A 23,911-nucleotide genomic window follows, 5' to 3' on the forward strand; every position below is an offset into this window, starting at 1 on the left:
GTTTGAAGCCTGAAATGTGGCAAAAGGTCGAAAAGTTCAAGGGGGCCGAATACTTTTGCAATGCACTGTATCTGCAGGAAGACACTTGTGCTAAGGGGTGTGATCATTACTCAGCTATGCCAGCACCGAGCACTGGAGTGGGAGGGCAGAAAGTACGTTTTCACTTGTCGAAAAAAACGTATTTTAAGGCAAGTCACGTGTGATGGTGTAGAACTATTAGCAGCAAAAAATGATGAGCGACTTCAAAGAAGACTTTAAAGAAGAAACACATTCTACTTGTATCTAAAAGAGCCAAATAATGTAATCTATTTCTAAACACATTGTGGGAAAGCTGCAACCCTTTCTGTGTGACATTCTTGGAGGCCGGTTAAAGTTGTACTCATGGGATTCATATAGGGGAAGTGGGAATTTCTCTTCTTTATGTGGACACTTCCATCATGCCACCAGAAACCAGTTTGAGACAATCAGCAAAGCGGCTACGTGAGCTTGCAATCAATCTGATGAACATTAAAATAAATCCCAGGTGCAAATATGGGACCAAGAACATGGCAGCCAGCTATGAGAACGGCACCACAGAAAACAATTGTGTGTGTAAGCTTGGCTGTCAGTCAGTATATACTATAGACACTCACTAGGCCAGATATGTGTGTATGACTGCTTATTGATGCCACGTGAACAAGCAAATTATATGTTCATAGAATTTTTTAAAATCTACAACAAGTGCTTATATTGCAGTAAATAGCCTTTGTGGTACGATGAATGCCCCTCAGGGTGGTTTGCCGGGTGTGTTCACAATCTGACATGTTCAGTTTTGCACCCATAATTGTTATCCACATAAGCCTCTATGGCAACCTCCAGGACGGGGTTAACTCAACCTGTAAGCTGACACCCAAGACTCGGAATGAAGGCTTCTAATGGCGGCTAATGGCGGTCTCTTCAAATGACCTCCCGTGGAATCAATTTAGAGGTGAGGGCGAGCTTAGCGAGGTGTTATGTATAATTTTCTACTAATAAACGCTCATAAGTCTTGTGATCAGTGGAGGAATCTAAACACACGTAATTGCCTCCCCCTGGGGGCTTCTACCAAGTAGCCCCTATGAAGTGCGTTTAATGGCCGCGCTCTAATCCTTTTCTCAGTTTGTAGCTTTACAGTGTCAGCAAAGCCAAATTTCAGACTTTATAGCTTAGTTAAAGGCAAATTGGACAAATCTGGCGACCAAGTGCAAGTTACCGGCCCTGAGAGTGTGCAAAGTGTAAAGGAAGGGCCCTGTCCTGGTACCGTCTGATTTGGGTCTTTGTATTTTATGTATGCGGTCTCATTAATAAATACTGAGCCTAATGATATAAATGGGGAACTAGGAAAGCCATAAACAGCTGCAATGCTATAAAATGCTCCAGATGCTGAAAATTATTTATAGGGTATATTTATAGAAAGGCACGCATGTGGCGTCAGCATTTCTACGTTTAATGATTCGATGCTTGCTGAAGAGCTGACAAACTCAAAGGGTCTGATTAGGGAGAGCTGACACCGAGTAAATTGCATTAACAGAGGTGTAGTAATTGCAATCTGTGTCCAAATTGCTTTTGCATGTGTGCGCCGATAGTGCCGAAACAAAAGGGAGAGATTTCCTGCGTGTAGCACAGCCCAGATCCCAGTACAAGTATGGTGCAAGCTGTGATACTGCACAGATGTTACATGGGATGCCCTGCCAAGACGCTGCATTATACAGTGTGCGTCTATTATATCTGCGAGGTGAAGAGGTAAAAATCAAAGTGGGGTAATGGTTTGTGTAGACGGAGAGATTAAAGAGGGTTCCTTGTCTATAGGGGGGAAGTACAGATTTATTTTCCGAATGGTGGAAAATATGAGAGATGCAAATTGTATAACAACCTGTGTGGATAAAATTGTGTTGGGGACAGTTGGCACACTGAAATTGTCTTGGGGACAGTTGGCACATTGATCCTGTGTTCGGGACAGTTAGAACTGACGCTGTGTTGAAGACAATTGGTACACTGACACTGTGTTGGAGACAGTTGGCACACTGACACTGTGTAATAGACGGTTGGCACACTGACACTGTGTTGGAGACAGTTGGCACAGTGACATTGTGTTGGAGATAGTTGGCACACTGACACTGTGTTAGGGACAGTTGGCACACTGGCACAATGTTGGAGACAGTTGGCACACTGATGTTGTGTTAGAGACAGTTGGCATACTGTGTTGCAGACAGTTGGCACACTGACATTGTGTTGGGGACGGTTGGCACAACTGTCTCCAACACTGATATTGTGTTGGAGACAGTTGGCACACTGACATTGTTGGAGACAGTTGGCACACTAATGTTGTGTTGGAGACAATTGGCACACTGACATTGTGTTGGGGACGGTTGGCACACTGACATTGTGTTGGAGACATTTGGCACACTGACATTGTGTTGGAGCCAGTTGGGACACTGACACTGTGTGGGGGATGGTTGGCACATTGACATGTTAGAGACAGTTGGCACAGTGACATTATGTTGGAGACAGTTGGCACACTGATGTTGTGTTAGAGACAGTTGGCACACTGTGTTGCAGACAGTTGGGAGACTGACATTGTGTTGGGGACGGTTGGCACACTGACGTGTTAGAGAAAGTTGGCACACTGACATTGTGTTGGAGAAAATTGGCACACTGGGATTGTGTTTGAGACAGTTGGCACACTGAGATTGTGTTGGAGACAGTTGGCACACTGACAATGTGTTGAGGCTGTTGGCACACTAATACTGTGTTGGGGATGGTTGGCACACTAACACTGTGTTGGAAATAGTTGGCACACTGATGTTGTGTTGGAGACAGTTGGCACACTGTGTTGCAGACACTTGGCACACTGACATTGTGTTGGGTACGGTTGTCACACTGACGTGTTAGAGACAGATGGCACACTAACACTGTGTTGGAAACAGTTGGCACACTAACACTGTGTTGGAAACAGTTGGCACACTGAGATTGTGTTTGAGACAGTTGACACACTGAGATTGTGCTGGAGACAGTTGACACACTGAGATTGTGCTGGAGACAATTGGCACACTGACAATGTGTTGAGGCTGTTGGCACCCTGATACTGTGTTGGGGACAGTTGGCACACTGACACTGTGTTGGAGACAGTTGGCACGCAGACATTGTGTTTGAGATGGCTGGCACACCGATAGTGTGTACGAGATGGTTGGCACACTGACATTGTGTTGGGGACAGTGTTGGCACACTGATATTGTGTTGGGGAAGGTTGGTACGCTGACATTGTGATGGGGATGGCTGGCACACTGACATTGTGTTGGAGACGGTTGGCACACTGAGGTTGTGTTGGAGACGGTTTGCAGCATTACATCCCATCCACTCTGCTTTCATCTTGTCAATTGTGACTCCTCATTCTCTGCACTGCAGTCAGTGTGCTATCATTTTCACAATGGTTGCATCTGTTCCCAACTCTTCCCTCTGGTCATTCACCTCCGTTTCCATCAATGACTCATCTCCTATGAATCTCATCCACTTCCATTGACGCCTCCTCTCCTTTATGATGAATCTTTTGTACTTCCATCTATGCCTCCTTCCCTATTTGGTCATTCATCCCACTTCCATCAATGCCTCCTCTTTGCTCTGATAAATATCATTCACTTCCATCGATGCTTTTTTTCCTCTATGATGAGTCTTCTCCACTTCCATCGATGCCTCCTCCCCTATTAGGTCATTCCCCACCACTTCCATGGATGCATCTTTGGTCAATTTTTATTTCTTCCATCAATGCCTCCACTCTATGCATATTTTTCTCTCTAGACATTTCTCTCTCATTCTCTTCCATCCATGTTCTACCTCCTATCTATTCTGGACATTCTCCTCTGCTTCTGTTGATGATCACTTTGCTCTCTGATCCTTGTCATCCACCTCTATCAATGCCCCCTCTCCTTTCTGATCCTTGTCCTCCACTTTTATCAATGCCTCTTCTCCTCTCTGATCCTTGTCCTCCACTTTTATTACAGCCTTGTCATGGACTTGCAATAGTGTTGGCAAGCTTACCTGTCCCTTCATGTCTGTATTAGAGGTCAGACTGCATTTCTGGTTTCTTTTTTTCACCTCTACTTCCTGTTCCTGCCCCGCCCAGGTCATCACAGGAAGTCTATATTAACCAGTGCACTGCAGGTCTGCTTTGCTGTTCAACAGTGTTTGTTTCCTTTTTTCTGTTTGCCGTGTGCTTGATCTACTTTTCTGTGTACCGACTTTGGCTTGTCTCTGACTATTCCTGTTTGCCTGTTACCCTGACCTTTGGCCTGTCCCTTGGTTACCCTCGTCTGCCTGCTACCCAGACCTCGGTTTACCCATCACCATCCTGTGTGTCCTGAGTGGCTGCTTCCCTTCTCTCCCTATTGAGCGTGACCCGGGGGACCCCAGGGGCCGCGACCTGGGCCCAGCTGCAGCCAAGTCCATCCTCACCACTAGAGGCTCTGGTGAACACCTGCTGGGTCTTAGACTCCGCACACCCTGGGGAATCTTGGGCTCACGTTCCGGTCCATCCACAGCAGTCTGCTATCGGGTTCACGACCTTGCGCTGCACCCCTGCTTCCAACAGGGTGCAGTTGTCACCTGGCCACAGGTGACCTGACATGCCTCTTCTCCTATCTGGTCCTTCTCTTCTACTTCCCTCAATTCCTCCTCTCCTCTTTGGTTATTTTCAGCCGCTTCCTTCAATGCTTCCACTTCATGTGTATTTTCTTCTCTGGACATTTGCATTCTCCTCCATCCACACTCATCCTCCCTTCCTCTCCTCTCTGGACATTCTCCTCAGCTTTCATTCAGGATCACTCTTCTCTTTGGACTATCTACTCACCTTCCATCCACTCCCACCCTCCTAAGCCTGGGGGCCATTTTTTTCTACTTTTATCCATACTAAGTGCCCTTTCCTCTATGATCATTGTCATGCACTTCCAAAGATGAAATGATTCACTCCCCAAACCACTCTGCTCATAAATGGTCATACGCAGAGAGAATTTGCGCTTAATTTCTGAGGATGGTGGACCACAGGTACAAATAAAAGAAATGTGACCAAAAATGTAAACGTGAAACATATGGTGATAAAACGGTGGTGATTTGAAGCAATAAAACGGCAATCTTAAATGATTAGATAATAATTGAATGAAATAATGACAAGATATATAAATAAATAAAGTGATAAGTGCCGAATCATAAAGATAAATAATAAATATGCTGATGGAGGGCAACAAACTGGTTGCACAATAACAGTGATGTAAATAACAATATTCAGTGCAGGTGGGAGTGTGGATGATAATATGTGCAAAAATATTCAAAGGTGCAAATATATATTAATCAGCAACAAGAATGCTGTAAAGTGCTTCAAGATATTGGATATATCAATAAATAAATGGATAAAAATCTAACAAATACACAAAATCCCATATAAATAAGTGCAAAAAATAAGGTGCTAATATTTTCAAGTAAGGATGGTGAAAGTTCATATGTGATCCAGTGACACTAAAGGAACGATTCCGGTGACAGCCAAGTGCAGTATTTCGTGAGCTACCGTGTTTCCCCGAAAATAAGCCCGGGTCTTATATTAATTTTGGCACCAAAAGACACAGTAGGGCTTATTTTCGGGGTAGGTCTTATAATGTTCTGTCCCTCTCTGCCCTCCCTGCCTGCCAGAAATCTCATTTAAACCTAGTTTAGTGTATATAAAATCCTAGGATGCACTTTATTAGTGTTTTATATATGTCCAGTTAGTGTTTTTGTAATACAATTGTGTGAAATACCTTCATTACGGTACATCGCTGATCTGTGTTCAGCTAATCTCCAGCTCTCTCCTGTCTTTCTCCTCTCATACCGTAGCTGTCAGAAGAGCCGGGTAGATTAGATTAGAATAGGTTTAGCTGATCTGCCGCTCTGCTGTCCTCTTTTCCCTGGCCAACAGCTGGGGGTTACGGAAGCGCCGATGTACCGAAGGTATTTCCCACCATTCTAATCGAACAACCGGCACTTCTGTGTACACTGTAGAGGGGAGGGGCTGAGATCCCCCTCTGACAGCTACGGTATAGAGGAGAAAGACAGCAGGGAATCAGCTGAGAGCAGAGTGGCGATGTAAGGAAGGTATTTCACAGTATTATATTACAAAAACACACTGGACATTATTTAAAATGCTAATAAAGTGCATCCTAGGATTTTTCATACACTAAACTAGGGCTTATTTTCGGGGTAGGGCTTATATTGCAGCCCGCCCCTTTAATCGAGATAGGGCTTTTTTTCGGGGTAGGGCTTACTTTCGGGGAAACGGGGTAGGAATCCAATTTAGGTGCAATGGCAGCTCACCTCCATAGACACTCAAATGAGCGTTTTGGTGTACTCAATCACCATAGGGGACCTCCGGACGTTCTCCAATAAGTAAGGGGCTTATAGATGTAAATGAATGGATCTCCACAGTAAAATGTCCAATCGGTATTCCTTTCCTTATAATGGTGTCATCTTTCAGACAGAAAATAAATCGATATTCCTGGGACACTCATTACTTGCAGTTTACAATATTCATTTTTGCTGGCTCCTGCTCTCTCAGTGTCGCTTCCCTGAACTTCCAGTTTTCACAGGAGAGATTTAACAGTGAACCGAGTCTCCAGCCAGTCTGTTCAGAAGCTGTCTGTTCTTTTACCACCTCCAGTAGCACACTGACAAATTCAGGCTCAGTCTAGGGGCGTTTCTGTTCCTTTGAAAGTCCAAAAAGAGCTCCTCTCTCAGATTCCTTTTTCAGTCTCAGGCCATGTACTGGTCATCTTCTAGCTGTTGCTCTTGTATTTCCATCACCTTGTTCCTCGTCCTGTGTGTGGTTCTCTATATGCACATAATTCTCTCTTTAGTTCTGTAGAAACACTAAAACCATGTGCAGGGAAGTACGAATAATACAGATTGTACCCGGCTGACATTTTTAGTGGTTGGTGAACGAGCGTGTGACACTTTTAGTAGCCGGTGAAAGGGGTGCGTGTAATTAACATCTAAATCAGCTTTAATTGCTAATTGTCAACACCAGTTGGAATTTAAGACTTCCCTATTCCTAGATTTCCTCTTCTTGAAGAGAAGAAAGAGATAAAGTGCCGACAAGAAATGTTTGTACATTCATAGAGAAGAATAACGGGCATATGTACTCACAGGAATCCAGCCGCATATGTATCTGATAAATTGTTTGTGCCTCTGGACCATGGAGCGCTGATTCCTCCGAGCCATACCTTCTTCCCTGGGGTGTGCATATTGACCACCTGTGGAGAAAACATACACACTTCTGTGGAAGAGCAAAAACCAAACGTTCAGGAGGACGACTGGTTCTAATAAGAGTGCACAGAACATGCAGTGAGTAGATGCAGAATAACTTCAACATAAACAGAGGAGAGATTCTCAATGCATTCAGCAAGATGCCAAAATGAAGAAAAATGGTTTCATACAATTTAAATTTCGAAATGAATGTCAACCGATGAGGATTATTGCAGCGTACTCAGGAGCTCACCATAATCAATGGAAATCCCCAGCGCCCAACCTGCGGCCCATGGGTCATGTGTAGCTTTTATGGTGGAGCCCTCCAGCCCCAGCAGCCAATTTTTTCCTGCCTAATCAGACCGCTGAAGAAAAATGTTCACTAAATTAACATTTGCTGGTCTGGTCCGGTTTGGCTTTTTTCTTTCCCACTTTCTTACATTTCCTATGCTGTCTGTTCTTTTCTATGCATATTATTTTCTGTGATCGTTTCTAACAATTCTTCTTCAGAGGAGTACCACATGTGGACCCATCATTTTTATGGGGGTGGTAGCTAGCCATTGATTTGCAAAGTGTTGTTATGGCATTTATCTCTGGAATTTTGTATGGCAGGTAGCTGAGAGCGTTGAACCTGATTATATCTAATAATTTAGTTATCAACATCCCATTATGACACAACAAATATGAATGACCAGGGCTTCCAAGGTGGATCCCAATGCACAAAAATATTGTTCAAATTTCTATATTTTATTCTATATGTTAAAAGGTCAATATTAAAACATTATTATGGACCATTGGTTCATATATACAGTAAATCATCCCAATAAATTATATTCATAAACTTCCAATTATATCCTTATTACACTCCCATTATATTAGCAAGTATTTCAAAAATATTGATGTATTCTTCTTCCTAAATGGAGATTTCCTCAACTCATTGCTCGGTTCATGTCTGCTTCATCAGGGGGTTGACAGGATCATCTCTTGTGATGACAACTGTCTAAGAGCCGGGTCACACTACCACGACCAGAAAGTTACCCCATGAAGGAGCGACTTTTTAACGTGACTTTGAAGAGACTTGTTTAGAGACTTGGAAGAGACTTGGAAGAGACTTGTGCACTACTTTGAAGAGACTTAAATGATAGGCGAGTTTGTCTGTGGAGAATGCCTGGCTAATCTTTTTCTTCTTCCTGGAAAGTCTGATCACAGTCGCTTGAAAATAGATAAGTATCCAACTTAGAGGCGACTCCCATTGAAGTCTATGTGCACAAGTCGAATAGAGGTCGCCTTGAAGTAGTACAGGAACCTTTTCTGAAGTCGGAGCGACTTCAGTAGTGCATATTAAGACGGCTCTCATTCATTTACATTGAATTTGTAATGACAGGCGACTTGGGGCGACTTGAGGGCACACAAGTCGTGTCCCAAGTCGGAGTAGTGTGAACCGGCTCTTAGAGAGGATATTTTGCGTCACACTTTCCACCTTGTCCAATCAGAGGACACTTTCATTCAGAAAATGTGAAGCACCCTCTAAAATGATGGCTATGCTGAGCAGTTGACCTCCTGTGTTAACAATGCATTCCACCAACTGCTCAGCATGGGACTGAGGGTGAAAATTCATGTTTCCTTATTGTTATTGGCTCACATTACTGAATTTTAAGCCTGGTTACCCTAGCTAACTTCATACCAAAGGAATGTCACTGCAAACTGACCAAGTCCTTAAAAGGTCATGTTGCTTTCAAGGGGTGGTTGGTCATTTCCTTACAAACTAGTCCTGTATATACCACAGCCAAAACTTGTACTAACTGGGTATCGTCTCAGAGCTGCTATTAGGCACGCATCTAAGTGTGTAATGGCAGTGTGATTAGGGCTGCTGATAAGGCAGTTCACCTGGTTTTGTTGTACTGGGCCCGGGCCTCATCATCTAAGCAGGGGGGCCCAGGGCAGCTTTATTGTTAATTTCTGCCTAAATTAATAACTGTTTTTCTGTTAGACCACACCCTGCTTCTACATGCTTACCCGGGCTTACATTACATTTTCCAGGGCCCCATCAGGTCAACAGAGGGGCCTAGGTGGTAGGAGCAGAGGAGGGATTTTTTTTTTCATTTCCGTGGGGGGGGGGGTTCTGCTGCACCCTGGGGGGGGGGGCTTGTCAAGAATGCTATATGAGGCCTGATTGTTTCTAACAGCAGAGTGTGATAGAGTTAAAGCAGTGGTGTAGTAGTAGTGTCTACATTGCCCAGTTATGTCATTTACATACAGTATCTTAAAAAAGTGAGTACACCCCTCACATGTTTGTAAATATTTTATTACATCTTTTCATGTGACAACACTGAAGAAATTACACTTTGCTACAATGTAAAGTAGTGAGTGTACAGCTTGTATAACAGTGTAAATTTGCTGTCCCCTCAAAATAACTCAACACACAGCCATTAATGTCTAAACAGCTGGCAACAAAAGTGAGTACACCCCTAAGCTAAAATGTCCAAATTGGGCCCAATTAGCCATTTTACCTCCCCAGTGTCATGTGACTCATTAGTGTTACAACGTCTTGGGTGTGAATGGGGGGCAGGTGTGGTAAATTTGGTGTTCTTCTAACTCTCTCATACTGGTCACTGGAAGTTCAACATGGCACCTCATGGCAAAGAACTCTTTGAGGATCTTAAAAAATGAATTGTTGATGGCCTAAGCTATAAGAAGATTACCAAGACCCTGAAACTGAGCTGCAGCATGGTGGCCAAGACTGTACAGCAGTTTAACAGGACAGGTTCCATTCAGAACAGGCCTCGCCATGGTCAACCAAAGAGGTTGACTGCATGTTCTCAGTGTCATATCCAGAGGTTGTCTTTGGCAAATAGACGTATGAGTGCTGCCAGCATTGCTGCAGAGGTTGAAGGGGTGGGGGGGTCAGCCTGTCAGTGCTCAGACCATACGCCGCACACTGCATCGAATTGGTCTGCATGGCTGTCATCCTAGAAGGAAGCCTCTTCTAAAGATGAAGCATAAGAAAGCCTGCAAACAGTTTGCTAAAGACAAGCAGACTAAGGACATGGATTAAAGGAACCATGGCCTGTTGTCTGATGAGACCAAGATAAACTTATTTGGTTCAGATGATGTCAAGCGTGTGTGGCGGCAACCAGGTGATGAGTACAAAGACAAGTGTGTCTTGCCTACAGTCAAGCATGGTGGTGGGAGTGTCATGGTCTGGGGCTGCATGAGTGCTGCCGGTACTCGAGAGCTACAGTTCATTGAGGGAATCATGAATGCCAACATGTACTGTGACATTCTGAAGCAGAGCATGATCCATTACCTTCGGAGACTGGCCGCAGGGCATAATTCCAACATGATAACGACCCCAAAGACGACCACTGCCTTGCTAAAGAAGCTGAGGGTAAAGGTGATGGACTGGCCAAGCATATCTTCAGACCTAAACCCTATTGAGCATCTGTGGGAAATGGAGGAGCGCAAAGTCTCTAACATCCACCAGCTCCATGATGTTGTCATGGAGGAGTGGAAGAGGACTCCAGTGGCAACCTGTGAAGCTCTGGTGAACTCCATGCCCAAGAGGGTTAAGGCAGTGCTGGAAAATAATGGTGGCCACACAAAATATTGACATTTTGGGCCCAATTTGGACATTTTAACCTAGGGGTGTACTCACTTTTGTTGCAAGTTGTTTGTACATTAATGGCCGTGTATTGAGTTATTTTGAGGGGACAACAAATTTACACTGTTATACAAGCTGTACACTCACTACTTTACATTGTAGCAAAGTGTCATTTCTTCAGTGTTGCCACATGAAAATATGTAATAAATTATTTACAAAAATGTGAGGGGTGTACTCACTTTTGTGAGATACTGTACATAGATACATTGGTCCAAGCTGGAACAAAGGTACTATGTACTGTATAACATGCCTGGAACTCTTCTTTCTTAATTGTCGGGAATTTGATTTATTAACAACAAGAGAAACTCACGGTTTGGATTTTGCGGATCTGTTCTGCTAGAGAATCCAGAAGTCGGGTTTTCACGAAGTCTACGACTTTCCCTACACGTGCATCGATATTGTGACTGCAAAGACAAGCAGATTTTAGTGACAGGAATAGAGTCAATGACAAAAAGTTTACAGTGATTGCAGAGTCTCGTCAATAGTAACGTCAGTCCGGGTTGGTGGGTAGAGTCTAGATTGGAGCCAGAAGCCTCAATTTTCGATGCCGGTGGCCGACCACAGATAGAAATATGAGTGAGCCTATGAAGGAAATGTGCACAACGCTCCAACGCTAATAACAATACCAGTTGTAGATTGCAGGCGGCTCTGCTGTGTGCGGATTTTATAACTGTAATAATATTTTCCCTGGACCTCTCCTGAAATCTGCCATCTTGAAGTATTGCTGCCTAGTTTGTGTTTCCCAGAAGTGTAAAAACACAATGTTACTGCTGTGAGCATTCACAGAGCTTCGGGAAGAAGACGGCCTGAAAAACACGGGACCCCAGAAGCTGGAATGAGGTGTGCACAGAAAGACTAATACAACTCGGCATGCACAGCCTCTAAATCTGGGAAAATTCACTCAAATGAAATCGGACAGACAATGAATGAAAACATATTAGAGAAAAGCAGGCCATGGCCAACCAGTTGTGGCATATGATATCTCGGTGTCACTATGTAACACAGGTTCCAATAGAGCAGCCTTTCTCAACCATTTTACCCCATAGGAACCCCTAAAAAAATGTTGCAGTCAATGGCAAAAATGTTCCTTACATCAGGGGCCAATAGAAAGAATGCTACCATTACAGTAGTGGTCAGAATGCCACCCTACAGACAGCTAAAAATATCACTGGTGTCATGCTACTGGCCTTGTTAGGTATCATTGGTACTGAAACTATGAACGCACCAGCAAATGGGAGGTCAACCACCTACAACCCATGGATCTCCTTGAAACCTCTGAAGGAACCTCAGGAACCTGCAAGCACCATCAAATGGAAGGTCAATCACCCACAGCTCATGGATCCCCTAGCAATCTCTAGAAGAACCTCAGGAACCTGCAAGCTCTAAAAAAAATGGAAGGTCAATCAAGAACAGCTCATGGATCCCCTAGCAACCTCTAGAAGAACCTCAGGAACCTGCAGGCACTAAAAAATGGAAGGTCAATCAAGTACAGCTCATGGATCCCCTAGCAACCTCTGGAGGAACCTGAAGGTACTATCAGATTGGAGGTCAATCACCCAAAGCTCTTGGATCCCCTAGCAACCTCTAAAGGAACCTCAGTAACCTGCCGGCACTATCAAATGGGAGGTCAATAACCCACAGCTCATGGATCCCCTTGCAATCTCTAGAAGAACCTCAGGAACCTGCAAGCACTAAAAAAACGGAAGGTCAATCAATAACAGCTCATGGATCCCCTAGCAACCTCTAGAAGAACCTCAGGAACCTGCAGGCACTAAAAAATGGAAGGTCAATCAAGTACAGCTCATGGATCCCCTAGCAACCTCTGGAGGAACCTGAAGGTACTATCAGATTGGAGGTCAATCACCCAAAGCTCTTGGATCCCCTAGCAACCTCTAGAGGAACCTCAGTAACCTGCCGGCACTATCAAATGGGAGGTCAATAACCCACAGCTCATGGATCCCCTAGCAACCTCTAGAGGAACCTCAGGAATCTGCAGGCACTATCAAATGGGAGGTCAATAATCCACAGCTCATGGATCCCCTAGAAAACTCTGGAGGAACCTCAGGATCCTGCAGGCACTATCATATGGGAGGTCAATCACCCACAGCTCATGGATCTCCTAGCATCTTCTCAGGAACCATGGAACCTCAGGCTTCCATGGAACCCTGGTTGAGAATGGCTGCAATAGAGAGTACAACTGGGCACTTCAAAGCAAAGAACACAGACATGGTCCACTGTGGTCACTTTTTAGCCTCGTACACACACAACGAATTTCCGCCGACCGGTCATCCGTCTTTTGTCCAGAGTGGTGTCTGTTGGTTGGAATGTGCTCTAGACTGCACGCAAATTTTCCCGCATGACAGAATTCTACTTCAGAAGTGATGTCATGTGTTGGATTGCTTTCTTTGTGTTCTTTCATCTCTGAACATGCCTAGTCTTGCTCATAAGATTTTTCCCCATCGAAATCTGTACTAATGAGACGAAAATCGGACGTGTTTTGACGGTCGACAAAAATGATATAGCCTGCACACCAGGATTTTTTCGGCCGAAAAGTAGGAGTCGGTTGTCAGAAGCACCATTCTAACAAGCCGAAAATCGGCAGATCGGTCGCCGGACGAAATTTCCCGGCCGAATTTCTACTCGTGTGTACGGGGCTTTAGGAAACTCATTCTGAAATAACGCCATGCAGCCATTGCTGGGGTGCATACACACAGAAAGTGACTGCAAAGAGAAAAGCAGCACTGAGATGCCACAAAGGACAAAAAATGGCAGTTGTTTGTCATACATGGCACTTTAACAGATGAAATCCCATTAAATCAGGGTTTTATTTCTGAAATGTTCAGTTAAAGTGTAATGTGTCTCAGACTAAGTCCATGCAGGCGGTTCTATATATTTTGCTGTTCTTTATTTAAAAATTGAAGAGCAGGTCGGAATCAGAACACGTAGTCAGTGTTGAGCTCTATTCGATTCTTCATGACATATGACGATTTACAGTCACCAACCATTTCCAGACATTTATATTTCAGCAAGGTTGTCCAGTAACATATCAACACACAATGTCCGACACCATCTTTCCACCAAAACTAACCGATGACTTCATAGTATTTGCACGGTGTCTATGTAGAACAAAACACTTCAATGTGAGCACAGCCGGCACAAAGGCCGAGCGGAAGGAGAGAAATCCCAAATGCAATATTACCTTTTTTTCTTGCCAGTATATTTTTTTCTTTCCAAAACTTTTGAAATCCTCTGAATCTGCTCATTATTTTCCAGCCATTAAAACCATTGGATACCTTTCAGAAGCTCAACGTCTGATTAGAACAAATTCATTGATGTGAATAGGAATTTGGGGCCTAATTTTCAGCTCCTGTGAGGTTTCCAGGAATGGAACGGAAATCTGTTTATAATTCTTCCTTCTGACTTGTCTGGATCATGTAGCCCCAGCATCGCGCCCCGAGGAATAAACCCGCAGTTATGGCGCCCCTATACCTTGTATTTCTGATTGGTGTGAACAGAACAAAAGCCGGTCGTTTGTTGTCATTCTTGGGTCTGTTTTACACATTCAGTGTTCTCTGCTCTGTGAAACTAAATGATCTGTCAATACAAAAGTAGAAAATTCCACCAACGGTACCGTAGAATAAAGAGGAGGCCATTCAATGGCAAACCACATGCAATCCTTTGACTAGTGTCAAACTACTAATAGTGACTAAAGCCCCGTACACACGCACAGATTGTTGGCCAACCGATCGGCCGTCTTTTGTCCAGTGTTGTTTGTTGGTTGAAATGTGCTATAAACTTGCACTGGACTTTTGTTGGCCAACAAAAACCAACTTCAGAAGTGATGTCATGTGCTGGTTTACTTTCCGTGTGTTTTTTCTTCTCTGAGCATGCCCAGTCTTGCTCATCTGATTTTTGTCTGCCGAAATCTGTACTGACTGAGGAACAATCGGCCGTTCTTTGTTGGCCAACAAAAATTTTATAGCATGCACACCAGATTTTTTTCGGCCGAAAATTCACAGTTGGTTGTCGGAAGCATCATACTAACAAGCCTACAATCGGCAGATCGGACGTTGGCCGACAATTTACGGCCAACAATCTGTGCGTGTGTACGGGGCTTTACAAGCTAAAAGTAGGTCTCTTCCTTTTATATCATCAATAGAAGCTATAAGAAGGTCCTGGATAGCCAAATACTTTCAGAATTAGACACAAATCGGAAGCATGGGACCCAGCTCATATTACATTAATATAAAATAAATAACATTGTCTTTAATTATATGGGGGCTGTACTAAAAGTAGTGCAGAAATGGGCATAACTTTTTTATTAACTTACATAGGTCATTCAAATGTCATATGTTGGTAGAGTATCTTTTCCTCTATAGTAACTCTTCTTGTTCCTCTTCTTCGTTGCAGAAAAATAATGGATTTCAAGCAGAAGCAATGTGCCATCATTGAGTTCTTGACGGAGGAGTGGTACAGGCTTTCCGACATTGATGGTCTCCCACTATGTGGTTTGTTTTCAATGCTGGTTTTTAAACTTCTTCAACTATCTGTGCACATTGCTCTTCCCAGTGAAGTTATCTCTGTAAATATTCTGAAGCCCTCAGAATGGGTGTTGGACAGCCTGCACCCCTCCTTCATCAAGAACTCAATGATGGCACATTGCTTCTGCTTGAAATCCATTATTTACCTGCAACGAAGAAGAACAAGAAGAAAAAGAGTTACTATAGAGGAAGAGTTACTATAGAGCAGTGATGGTGAACCTTGGCACCCCAGCTGTTTTGGAACTACATTTCTCATGATGCTCAACTACACTGCAGAGTGCATGAGCATCATGGGAAATGTAGTTCCAAAACATCTGGGGTGCCAAGGTTCGCCAAGGTTCACCATCACTGCTATAGAGGAAGAGTTCTGTGACATTTGAATCACCTATGTAATTAAAAAAAAGGCCCACTTCTGCATTACTTTTGGTACAGCCCTCATATAATTAGAGGTAATATTATTGCTTTTATATTAATGTAATATCATTTGGGTCCCATGCTTCCGATGTGTCTAATTCTGGAAGTAGGATTTGGATATCCAGGACCTTCATAAAGCTTCTATGGATGATATAAAAGAGAGAGAGACCTACTTGTAGCTTGTAAGTCACTCTTAGTAGTTTGACACTTGTCAAGGATTTCATGTGGTCTGCCATCAAATGGCCTACTCTTTATTTTGCGGTATCTTTGGTGGAACTTTTTGCTTTTGTATTTAGTTTTATAGAGTAGAGAGCACCGAATGTGTGAAACAGACCCTGCAATGAAAAACAGTTAGAGTTACTATAGAGGAAGAGTTACTCTACCAACATGTGACATTTGTATCTATGTAAGCTAAAAAAAAAAACGCTATATCCACGTCTGCATTACTTTTGGTACAGCCCTTGTGTGTATATATATATATATATATATATATATATATATATATATATATATATATATGTATATGATATAGATAGATATTGTTTGCATATTCTGATTAGTTTAAATAATAAACATAAGCTTCATATAATTGCACTTGAGAGTTGCTAGACCTGCAGTCCTGTAGTCTGGCCTGCACTTGGTCTGCATTCTCTGTGTACGTATCATTGTATTGCCTTTGGTCCATATGAAGGCTCCTGGTCCTTCAGAAACAGAATGATCCGTGCACAGGGTGGGCTTTGGGAGAGTGAAAGACTTTCTAGCTGTCAAGTCATTGAGCTGCTGACTTCCTGCTACAGTCTAAGCCTGAATGACCCTGATGAAGGGGCCGCAGATCCCCGAAAAGTGCTTCTCTGAAATCCTCAATATACATTTTAGTTCCATAAAGACCATCATCTTATAAAGGTTTTCTTGGGCACAAGCATTGCTACTTCTATTAGAGCAGAGTGCTAAACTCACTATAAATATTTTATATTATATAAAAAAAGGTACCGTATTTTCCGGCGTATAAGACAACTGGGTGTATAAGACGACCCCCCTATTACATGATCTACCGGTAATACTTATACTTAGGTTACCTTGGAGATATTATACTCGGCGTATAAGACGACCTCCCATTTTTGGGGGATTTTTTTGAGGTTCAAAAGTAGTCTTATACGCCAGAAAATACAGTATATAGATAGTATATGACACATGAGATGTGGTCTCTAATGGCGCTTTTCCACTGCATGGAACCGAACGGTTCGGCTCGCTTTTGTGCTTTTCCACTGCTGGTACCGCATGGTATGGTGTAGGAACGGTTCGGTACGGTACGGCGGCGCTTTTCCACTGCATGGAACCGAACGGTACGGCTCTCAAAAACAGTACCTACTCGATTGTGGTTCCAACAGGTACCATAACCGGTACCATATCCCACAATCCTTTGCATGCAGTCACTACTAGCCACTGATTGGTCAGAGAATCCCACCCACCCCATTGTTATCCCACCCACTTAACTTTAGTACTACTTTAGCGGAAAAGCAAACCATACCGTACCGTACCGAACCGTCCCAACACCGTACCATGCGGTACCAGCAGTGGAAAAGCAAACAGGGCCAAGCAGGGCCGAGTAGAGCCGAGCCGGTACTTGCAGTGGAAAAGTGCCATAAGTTGTGTAATGAGTAGACTATTACTTATACCTGATCAGACTGCAGCCTGCACCCCAGTGCCTCGTCTTATCTTTGCTCTTTGTGGTGTTTTCCATGCAGTGCAAGAGTGGTTTCATTAATTTATGGGTGTGGCTTTGCTTTAAAGCTAACCATTCCCCTAACTAAAAATCTCTGGACCGTGCATCTCCTAAAACATCCCCAAGTCGATTTCTAAATTAAATCGTTGTTTGGTTGTTTACACAAAATTGAATCCCACTTCCTGATTGAGTCAGGCACTGGTAAGGAACCCTGGGAAGGCTACATCACCTGTGCACAGTTTACAAGTAAGATTTTATAAAACTTTACAAGATACTTGTTTTCAATCTTATTTGATTAGAAAATACAAGTAAACACAAGAAAAAAGGGAAGACAAAAATTCTCTCCAGAACCATCTTACTTAATACTACATAACATAATACCAAGTATTTCATATTAATGTTAGAAACATAGATATCAAACATTTAATATCTATCAAACATTCTAGCTACACAGAGTACTTTATCTTACAAAACCTTAATATATTGTAGTAAAACCAACTCATATCATAATTATAATCCCATAACTAAATACTCCTCTGAGTATATCACTTAATCCTGATTTACAAATATGTCAAAATGTCTTAGTTGGCTTAATGACATGATGTAAAACACTCTCAACCGGGGAAAAAAGAAAAAAAGAAAAAAAAGAGAAAAAAAATATATATATATATAATTATAAATAAATAAATAAATAAATAAATAAGAATAAACAAAAAAAAAAAGAAACACAAAAAATATGCACAGAAAGTACGCACTCCGCTATGGTGATAGATCAGTGACCCATTTGACAAACTCGGCTGAATCCCGAAATTCAGCCCACACGGACCAAGTATTCGCGAAACGTTCCATATCATCAAGTTCTTGCGCAAGTAAACGCTCCAAGGCTTTACAAGATACTCGACAAGAAAACTTTTTTTCCCCTCTGATAACTGCCTATGTACAAGATCTGGCACCTACATCATCTGTGAGCCAAGACACAAGAAGCTGGCCAATGGTGGCATCAGCTTTTAAGATGGTGATGAGGTTGGAAGAGCGAATTGGAGGAGACAAGCAGTAATGGTTTGAAGATATTCAGATTGCCATGCTGTTTTCTGTAATGCTGGCATTTTCATGGGGGGAGGGTAGGTCTGGTAAAGGCCAGGATCTGATAACATTCCCTGATCTACAGACGACCATTAGAGGAAGATTTTACAAATCTGTGTATGAAATACAACTTCTAGAAATGACACCAAATGACTTTACATTTTACAGTAAAAATAAAAAATGCGCATTGAGTGAGCCGCTGTGGTGTTACGTTATCGGAGAAGGATTCGGTCTATTGTAACAGACAATAGGAGAGTCCAGAGAACACAGGGAGCTCTCACAGCGAGCCTGCAGCTGGACTTAGCGCTCCTTCCAGGTGCAAACCTTTCTGGGGCCCCTGGGGCCAAGCACAGTCGTTGCTATATAAGCTTGCTGAGTGGGGAACAGCTGCTGATTCAATAGAAGAAGGAACATGTGACAGCAAAGTGTGATTTACCAATTCCTGAGCAATTCATTACATTATGACCAAATCATGATAAGACTGAGAACCATTAAACAGCATGTCCTGTACATGGTAATGATAGATTTCACTGCTGTCTATAATATAATAATATATAATCTACCCCAGTCATTCTATGTGGGCTTCTCTCCGGTGTCCATAATATAACCTCCCCCATCATTCTATGGGGGCTCTTCTCTGCTCTCCAGTGTCCATGATATAATAATATACAACCTCCCCCATCATTCTGTATGACTCCTCTCTGCTCTCTGATGGACTCTCAGAATCATCCATTTCAGCTGTTTCTGCACTTTGCTAGGAATCGTCTTATCTACGGACGTGGATGTAACACTTCTTCACTTTCATTAGAATTCTCAGCAGAAGGAAATGGAAGAATCTCTTCGGAATCTCACGTTCCAAGACAACTTCTTTCAACCTTTCGATGCTACAAGATAAAAATCAATCATCTGTAGTATGTCCTTAAAATTCATATCTACTAAAATAGAGTGAGCTGTGAGCCTCTCGGAGGACAGCGCTGGGTTCTGTATTTCTCTCCAGTATTGCCCTCCAACAAGCATGAAATAAATAAATGGAGCTATTAAAGACATTAACAGTCATCCTTTTGTGTTAAGGTGGTCCCCAAATCCCCAAGTCTCTATCACATCTCCACCATCAGGGACATACACCGATCAGCCATAATCTTATGACCACGCACCATGGCCTCTGTAGTATGCTGTGGTATCTGGCAACAAGCCATCCGTAGCAGATCCTTTAAGTCCTGTAAGTTGTGAGGTGGGGCCTCCATGGATCGGAATTGTTTTTCAAGCACATCCCACAGATGCTCGATTGGTTTAAGATCTGGAGAATAAGGAGGCCAGTTCAACACCTAAAACTCGTCGTTGTGTTCTTCAAACCATTCCTGAACCATATTTGCAGTGTGCGCATTATCCTGCCACTGCCACTGCCATCAGTGAATACGGTTTCCATGAAGAGGTGTACTTGGCCACTAACAATGTTTAGGTAGGTGGTGCAGGTGAAGTAACATCCACATGAATGGCAAGAGTCAAGGTTTCCTAGCAGAACATTGCCCAAAGCATCACACTGTCTCCACGAGCTTGTCTTCCCATACTGCATCCTGGTGCCATCTTTTCCTCAGGTAAGTGATGCACACCCACCCGGCCATCCATATGATGTATAAGAAATTTGATTCATAAGACAAGACCACCTTCTTCCATTGCTCAGTGGTCCAGTTTTGATGCTCATGTGCCCATTTTAATTGCTTTTGGCTGTGGACACGGGTTAGCATGGGCACCCTGACCGGTCTGCGGCTATGCAGCTCCATACAAAACAAACTGCGATGACCATCAACTTCAGGGACAAAATATTCACTTGCTGCCCAATATACCCCAGCCACTTTTAGGTCCCATTTTAACAAGATAATCAGTGTTCTTCACTTCACCACCTGTCAGTTGTAAGAATGTTATGGCTGATTGGTGTCATAATACAGCAGTGCTTGACAAACCCCAGGCGTCAGATCGCATTTGCGACTAGAATTAGCGGCCTGGCGCCTGGGCTACACTGTGGCCCCCGCCCATGGGTGCGTGAACTAAGATGCCGTGCAAGTTGGTAATTGAGGCTGCGGCTTTGCGGTCTGCTGTAGGGAGACGCTTCCATCGGAGAACTGACACCCTCTTGTGGTGGCCTGGGCTGCAACAAGCAGTCACTGGCGGCGCTGAGATGGAAACGTTTTTTTTATTTATTTTGTTTATTTCTTTTCTATTAAAATTCATTTTCTATTATTTTTTATTCTCTCCCTGCATTCCCACACAGCCGAAGGGCCCTTTCACAGGGGCTGTCTGATCAGGTCCGCCTGTCAATTTTTCAGGTGGACCTGATCGGACCCTCCAGTCTCCTCTATGGAGTGGCAAATGTCCTCTGACAACCGCCGCCATCCGATTCTGTCGGCCAAAAACAGATAGATGGTGGTCCTACTTTCCATCCGTCTGATGGATCGAATCAGATGGCATCAGATTAAAATCGAGAGGCAGTTCATTTCCATCCAACCACCCCATAGAGGAGAGAGGGACTGTGTCAATGTTCGCTCTGCATAGCGGAGTGGACCAGACCTGTTATCCACCTGCTCAGCGGGGATCAGCAGAGAAATCCCTGCTTAGCAGAGGTGGCACGTGTGAAAGGGGCCTAAAGTGGCATGTGTTACTGGATTTCCTATCACCTCCAACATGCTGCGCTGTCCTTCCCTAGTGAGTGTAACGGATCTTTGTACCCCAGCTGGGCACATCCGCCGAATCTGTGTCTCCTGTCCTCCAAACGCACCCACAGCCTGCGGAGAAGCCATATCCAGCCCGTAACCCCTCAACCACGAGACAATCCACACAGGTGTTGAGGGTTAACCATGCAGAGCTTAAACTGTTTATTTCATTCCAAGACACAGTTTTACATACAGTTAGGGAAACTCCCCTTAGCCTTTCCACAGAAGGGGGGGGAAGGGAACCAACCAATGAGAACTGAACATTTGTACATTTGAAACAAGCAGTCTTAATACACACCCCCTGCGGAGAGATGTCTCCAACTCAGACCATTGTCTGCCATGAATCCACACACTTAGACACAGAAACAGGAGGGGGGGATGGGTTGTAACATTACATTACATTAACTCAATGCCATGAGTCAGTTGTTCAGAGGATGAATAAAGGGAAAATAAAATGCAATGTCCCAAACTCATAAGAAAATGACACAAAGGGGTTTACAATCCAGGGACAGGGTGATCCGTCACCCATAGTGACGGCTAGTACCGTCACATCTCTTCCCCCCAAAGGTAGACTAATCCAGGTACTAGACCTCCAACTGGTCTGTGCCTGAATTAGTCGGGTAACAAATCCCAAAGAGTCAATGTCTGTTTGCCTGGATAATTCATCGGCGTTGCCGTTTTGCTTCCCAGGGCAGTAGTGGATGGTAAAGTCAAAAGGCTGCAGCGCCAAACTCCAGTATCTTCTGGCCCATAGTCTGTCGGTAGGAGGCTTGCGCACAGTCCCCTCCAAAACACACAGTGACAGTGGGTTCTGTCACATTTCTCCCTTTTAAAAACAGGCTAACGAGGTTCCTGACCCTCAAATGGTCTGGACCTGCATTAGTCACAAACTTCCACCCCAGGCAACCAGGAAAACTAAAAGAACGACTCTGGCGCTGGGGAGCAAAACCGCACATAGGGTCTCCCATGAATAAAAACAGCCGCTGCAGAGTGGGAACAGCTGTCTGCACTCCTCTGATCCAGGGCTGGGTTGCAGATATTGGGGGGAGCTGAATAATCCTCTGCCCTGATGCCAGTGCTTCCGCTGGTAGGGAATGTAGGCTGGTAGGGCTATGCATTTGGGGAGAAAAAGGTACTTGCTTTTCTCTTGGTGTAGTTACGAGCCGCTGAGAAGGTATCTTGCAGGGACTGTCTCCCGGATTCTTCATCTCTGGTTCTGATGCTGGGCAGAGACCATCAGCACTCTGTCCTGTAGTCAGCGCTTCTGCCGGAGGGATAAACACTGGGGTAGTGTCCAATTGCTGGGGAGGGAGAATTGCTTCCTCTACTCCCGGTGGGGATATCTGCTGTTGGGAAAACAGATCACGCAGATCCTCTCTCAGACTCTCCGGATCCAACTCTTTTTCTGATGCTGGGCAGATGCCAGGGGCACTCTGCCCTGTAGCCAGCGCTTCTGCTGGGGCGATAAACACTGGGGTAGTGTCCAAGTGCTGGGGAAACGGCTCACTGAGGTCACCCCTCGGACTCCCTGGATCTACCTCTGAGGGTGGGCAGAGGCCAGCGGCACTCTGCCGCGTAGCCAGCGCTTCTGCTGGGGGGATAAACACTGGGGTAGTGTCCAAGTGCTGGGGAAACGGCTCACTGAGGTCACCCCTCGGACTCCCTGGATCTACCTCTGAGGGTGGGCAGAGGCCAGCGGCACTCTGCCCCGTAGCCAGCGCTTCTGCTGGGGGGATAAACACTGGGGTAGTGTCCAAGTGCTGGGGAAACGGCTCACTGAGGTCACCCCTCGGACTCCCTGGATCTACCTCTGAGGGTGGGCAGAGGCCAGCGGCACTCTGCCCCGTAGCCAGCGCTTCTGCTGGGGGGATAAACACTGGGGTAGTGTCCAATTGTTGGGGAGGGAGAATTGCTTCCTCTACTCCCGGTGGGGGTATCTGCTGTTGGGAAAACAGCTCACGCAGATCCTCTCTCAGACTCTCCGGATCCAACTCTTTTTCTGATGCTGGGCAGATGCCAGGGGCACTCTGCCCTGTAGCCAATGCTTCTGCTGGGGCACCAGATGAGATACTCTGGACTTGCTGCTGATCACCATTTCCCAGCCTTCCAGCGCCTGTCTCAACTCCCCCTTCTGAGACCTTCATGCTATTAGCTTGTCTCGCTGCCTGGGGGACCTCCGGTGCGTTCCGGCATTCTAGCGCTCGCAGTGCCCTCTGTATCATCGCTGCTTCTTCCATTGCAGTTAGTACGGGAAAACGCAGGGTCACCCCTGGCCCCATTTGCTTCTCATCTTCGTGACTGTCTGCTATTTCTCTCGGACAGTCCCAGGCAACGGGAGCCATGCCAGGCTGCTGATCACCGTCAAACAGCCGCTTGTAGGCAATCTCGAGCTCCCATTCCTGCTCAACCAGGAACTCCAATTCCTCCAGGTCACACGCCTCGTCGGGGAGGTCCAGCACCTCATCTCGGAAATCCAGAATGTGTTCCAGCCGCCACTCCT

General features: G+C 44.5%; 1 protein-coding gene across 1 annotated transcript in view; it reads right to left on the bottom strand.

Annotated features, from left to right (window-relative positions):
• The window catches only part of HPSE2 (heparanase 2 (inactive)), a gene marked incomplete at both ends in the record, with an annotated part of 422,804 nt that overhangs the window by 108,547 nt on the left and 290,346 nt on the right, over nt 1–23,911 (bottom strand). Inside the window, 2 exons of the mRNA XM_082267677.1 lie at nt 7,183–7,289; nt 11,253–11,346. Coding sequence (XP_082123803.1) covers nt 7,183–7,289; nt 11,253–11,346 — 201 coding nt within the window. The remainder of the gene's footprint in view (nt 1–7,182; nt 7,290–11,252; nt 11,347–23,911) is intronic.

Source organism: Pelophylax lessonae, assembly GCF_965119305.1.
Source record: "Pelophylax lessonae genome assembly, chromosome: 9".
NCBI lineage: Eukaryota > Metazoa > Chordata > Amphibia > Anura > Ranidae > Pelophylax > Pelophylax lessonae.